Below are 4,688 nucleotides of genomic sequence, written 5' to 3' on the forward strand. Positions count from 1 at the left end.
TGTTTCCCTTTCCCCTTTTTTGGCTTCATCGATTCCAATCTATCCCACCATTCTTTTCCCTTTTGTGGTGGATCGATGATGTAGGGTGGAGGCGTACCTAGGTTTACAGAGAGAGATGAAGAGAGAGACGGGAAATAGAAGGAAATAGGTGAGTGATTGAGGAATTATATGAATTAAATAAAGGTGGTAAAGGTCCAATTACTATAATACCCTTATCACCATTTGAAGTTACACTTTAATACCTGTAACTTTTAAAATTTTACATAAATGGCCCATTCGATAATAACCTTAGATTTAGTTTTTTAAATGGTTCATATCTGTTCTCGCGTGCTCAACCTTTTGGGTGTTCTGATTTGATCATTCTCCTATATATATATATATATATATATATATATATATATATATATATATATATATATATATATATATATATATATATTGGTAGGACATAGAGTCATAAAAAATGCCATAGTCTTGAACATCCTATAAATTATATATATATATATATATATATATATATATATATATATATATATATATATATATATATATATATATATATATATATTGGTAGGACATAGAGTCATAAAAAATGCCATAGTCTTGAACATCCTATAAATTCATTAGATCATTCTCTTTCTTCTCCCTCTTGATGGATAAACGTAGGAGGAAGACTGGTCAATCCCCCATGAAGCACAATTCTGAGTTTGAAGGTGAGTTTTAGAAGGAATTAATCTCCTGTTTTTTCAATTCTCATATATATTTAATTGACAGATTAAATCTAATTTCTTTAAGGTATTACCATTTTTGTAAATTTTTGGGTTATTTAACTTATTTTATTGAAGTTATTTTGAAATGCCATAATATATTTAAGTTATATCTGAGTTCCCTTTGTTTTTGTTAAATTAACATAATTGGTTTGGGATTGTAGTTACTCATGATAGATTTGGGTGCCACACCTGGTTACATCTCGGACTATATTATATGTCGTTTTGGGTAATGGTTAGTAACCATTATAATTTTTGAGATTAGGAGAATAGTAGACATTATAATTTTTCAAATATTATATTTGGAAAATTTGCAACCAAAATGATCATTTGTTAGAAAGCCACACTATAATATCACACGTTTTTTTTTTTTTTTGAAAGGGAACTTCCCTAACGAGGGTTTCCGGACCAGCTTTCGCGCATCGACTAATCCCCGCTGCAAACATGAGACTTTGTTTCATGCCCTGGAGTCACTGCAGGCGAACCTCAATGGCCACAAAGACTCGTTATTCTTATAATTAGAATGACAAATAAAACTGTTAAAAAGTGGGCAAAAGATTCAAGTATAATATTATTTTCTTTTTAATTTACCAAACTATATTTTTTATTTACAAGTTTAAGCCAAAAGAATAGTTATAAATTACGATCACGTAATTGGAGTTCAAAAGATTCAAATCATGCACAATATTGGTGATTGATTTTACCATCATACAAGTGAATTTTGCAGAGGTGAGCAGTAGAAAATGGGAGTTCATTAATATGAGCGAACAAGAAGAAGATATCATTTATAGAATGCACAAACTTGTTGGTAACAGGTTAGCTTACTTTTTTTTTTTTTTTTTTTTTTGGATATAGAATTATCAATGATAAATTTCTTTCTTAGATATTATGCTATTATGCTAGCCATTCATTTAATAGTATTATTGTGCTTGTAGATATATAAGATATATATGGAATCATTGGTCTATTCTCCGAAATATATATAGAGACCTTATAGGGACACGGAGACTCCAATATATAAAGACATAAATTACTATGTTGCACCGAAATGATACATTAACAAAATACATGAAAACATTAACATTAAATTATTTAGAAGTTTATTATGCTAAAATTTTATACCCATTGCATTTAAATGAAATTATTTGTGCCATGGATTGGTTTCTTAAAGCTATTGATAACACGTTAGCTTGATTGTGTTTCTTTTGATTGTTGTCATACCTTTAGTGGATATTCATATTGGTGTCACCATAGACGAATCTCATCAGAATAATGTACACAACATGTTCATTTGTGACTGGTAAATCGAAGATGAATCACATACCGACTTTTCTAATAATTCAGAGTAAATGTAATGATTTTGAGCGTGTTTGACAAAACTATATGGTAGGTGATGTTATAATTTTTGACAAAAGTAGTTGCTAACTTTTAAAGTTTTAAAACTATTTAAACCAAAACCTAAAAACTCTTAAAAGCTACTTGAAATAAGAAAAGCTAAAAACTCATATTGCAGAGCAAATTCTTTTTTTTTTTTTTTTCAATTTTGTTTTTCCTAAAATCTAAAAATTCTTAAAAGTTGCATATAAAACATCGGCAGAAATTTTTTTTTTTTTTTAATAATTCGATTTAATGGTATGAAATCTAGGAAACCGGCAAAATGTCACTCTTAACATCCAAAAGCTACGTATTGTTTTATTTTACCATTATACCTACCATATGGTATTTTATAGAAAAAAGTATAATGTAAAGTCAATTAGCACATTATGTATTATTTAGGGAACGTCACAAAACAATATGGTGTTGCTAATGGTTATTGGTTGTGGTTTGAGAAAATAATTACCAGAGGCTTTTAGTTAGATGTGGCAACGGCAAATGTTTGTTGTCATTTTAATTGATAAAAATCATAATCACTGTTATTTTAAAACCAAAATAAAAAGTTAGTTTTCTTATTGGATACAATTAAAAGTTTAGTGACATAAAAAATAAGTTTTGTTTTATTGGTTGCCATTTTAAGTCGTTTTCCATGTAATTTAACCATTATTCTTATCATATAAATTTCTAACAACTTAACAACATAGTTTTAGAAAACCAATATTTTTGTAAATTAGTTATGAAAGAAAAATGGCTTGTATTTGTACGTATTTCATATCGGTGCGATATGGTACCTTCTGTCTTTATATTTGTTGGAGTCTTCTCTTTCTTCGTAAAGGACTCTTTTGTAAATACAATATTGGACTCAACATATATCTTAATGATATCAGAATCGGCGTTCGCACCTCTGTGGCTTAACACATCATTGTGACACAGTACCTTATGTCTTTATATATGTTTGAGTCTCTCGTCTCTACATAAGAGCTATTCTAAAGATATAATATTGGACTCAATATCTATCTTACAATATTTAATTAATTGGGGGAGGGGGGTAGTTGTTTGTATATATGGAGTTTATGTCGAAATCTTTCCATAAATGCTAAAAGACAAGGTGGGTTTTGTTGGTACATATTTGGAATCGAACATGTATGACAATTTGTTTATCAGTTGTACATGTTATTATTTCCATTACAAAAAAAAATTGTGATAATTCAGTGGACCTAGAAAATACACATTATATATGTCACAAAATTTTGGAAAACGGACTAAACAATGAAAACAAAATAGATTTCTAAATCACACTCCTTCGTTTACCTATCCAAAACCACTAAATAGCAAAGGTTTCATACTCGAATTGAGTGAGAAATTGGAGTATAAAGAGAGAGTAAGAAAAGAAGGTACAAGAACATTAAATGTTTCGATTATAGTATTTTACTTTTACTACATATAAGATAAAAATTTGTAAAAAATTCACAAAAATACCCTAATCCACGTTTAAAAATATGTATATAATGAAACATGACCAAAATACATATTAGCGATAAAAAGAATTCATTCGTAAGACCAAACTATAGTTTTGTAGTTTTTAAAAGTAAACAGTGACTAAAATGTCATAAATATTCAAAGCAGTGGCTAAAATATAATTTTATAAAGTTCAAGGGCTATTTTGAGATTTCTAAAAAAGTTTAATTAAAATGCTTAAATGTTTATAACTACTATTATATATTCTTCTCACTCACATTAAAAAGTCAAACATAGGGGTACACACACCCACCCACTCATACAATGTACAACCATAGGGGTACACACACCCACCCACTCATACAATGTACAACCAACAATTGAGGATACGTATATAATTAGCCATTGTTTATTAATGATAATGATAATGATTAATTTATATGGTACACATTTCAGGTGGGATTTAATAGCTGGCAGGATTCCGGGACGGAAACCGGAAGAAATAGAGAGATTTTGGTTAATGAGACATAGTGAAGCGTATGAGGATTTAAGGAAAAGAGTCAAATCTTGAGTAATTTTAACGACAATTTACAAGGGATGTATACTGGAACATTGAGATATTTGATGCATAAATCTAATTGTTGATTTGTTTTTCTATTATGTATAATTGTATAGTATGTAAGTTAGTTCTAGGAAGTAGGATCATTTGTGGTGTAATTTATGATGTGAAATCTAATATTCAATTATGATGTGAAATCTAATATTCAATTACAACCGAATCCAAAATAAAAAATCATGTGTTTTATAATTAAATGAAACCAATAAAAACAAAGGTGTCAATAATATTTGTAGCGGGTCGGATCAGATTGAACCAGTAAAAATCAGCCGGTTTGCAAAAAAACATGTTCAATCGTACATGTCAAACGCCTTAAAAATTAATAAAAACCGATCTACTTGACCTCTGAAATTGGATTTTTTTTTCAAGAGAAATAATTATTTTGTACGATTGGGTCTCTTTTCTTATTTAAATATTCCACTTGCAACAATCATTTTCTACAACCATAAATGTGTGAGGAATTGTGTTGTTTT

The 4,688-nt window shown here is 28.8% G+C and overlaps 1 protein-coding gene across 2 annotated transcripts; it reads left to right on the forward strand.

Annotated features, from left to right (window-relative positions):
• The first annotated feature begins 600 nt into the window (after positions 1-600).
• Positions 601-4,355, forward strand: LOC145104813 (transcription factor TRY-like). 2 transcript variants are annotated; one of them, XM_079041990.1, is made up of 4 exons: positions 603-713; positions 1,149-1,330; positions 1,495-1,582; positions 4,056-4,355. In XM_079041990.1, exons 2-4 carry the CDS (start codon positions 1,291-1,293, stop codon positions 4,168-4,170), a joined length of 243 nt encoding a protein of 80 aa, XP_078898116.1. In that variant the 5' UTR covers positions 603-713; positions 1,149-1,290; the 3' UTR covers positions 4,171-4,355. The 2 variants fall into 2 exon arrangements, with proteins under 2 accessions (XP_078898115.1, XP_078898116.1); XM_079041989.1 differs by lacking the exon at positions 1,149-1,330 and having other exon boundaries at positions 601-713.
• The last annotated feature ends 333 nt before the right edge of the window (positions 4,356-4,688 follow it).

Source organism: Lactuca virosa, chromosome 4 (genome assembly GCF_052849685.1).
Source record: "Lactuca virosa cultivar CGN04683 chromosome 4, Lactuca_virosa_CGN04683_v6, whole genome shotgun sequence".
NCBI classification, from domain to species: Eukaryota; Viridiplantae; Streptophyta; class Magnoliopsida; order Asterales; family Asteraceae; genus Lactuca; species Lactuca virosa.

Bases quoted from the DNA above. Each gene is read 5' to 3' on its own strand.
- LOC145104813 (XM_079041989.1), top strand. From the start codon at position 653: ATGGATAAACGTAGGAGGAAGACTGGTCAATCCCCCATGAAGCACAAT. The intron at 714-1,494 runs GTGAGTTTTAGA...TGAATTTTGCAG, and splicing joins GCACAATTCTGAGTTTGAAG to AGGTGAGCAGTAGAAAATGG. The intron at 1,583-4,055 runs GTTAGCTTACTT...TACACATTTCAG, and splicing joins CACAAACTTGTTGGTAACAG to GTGGGATTTAATAGCTGGCA.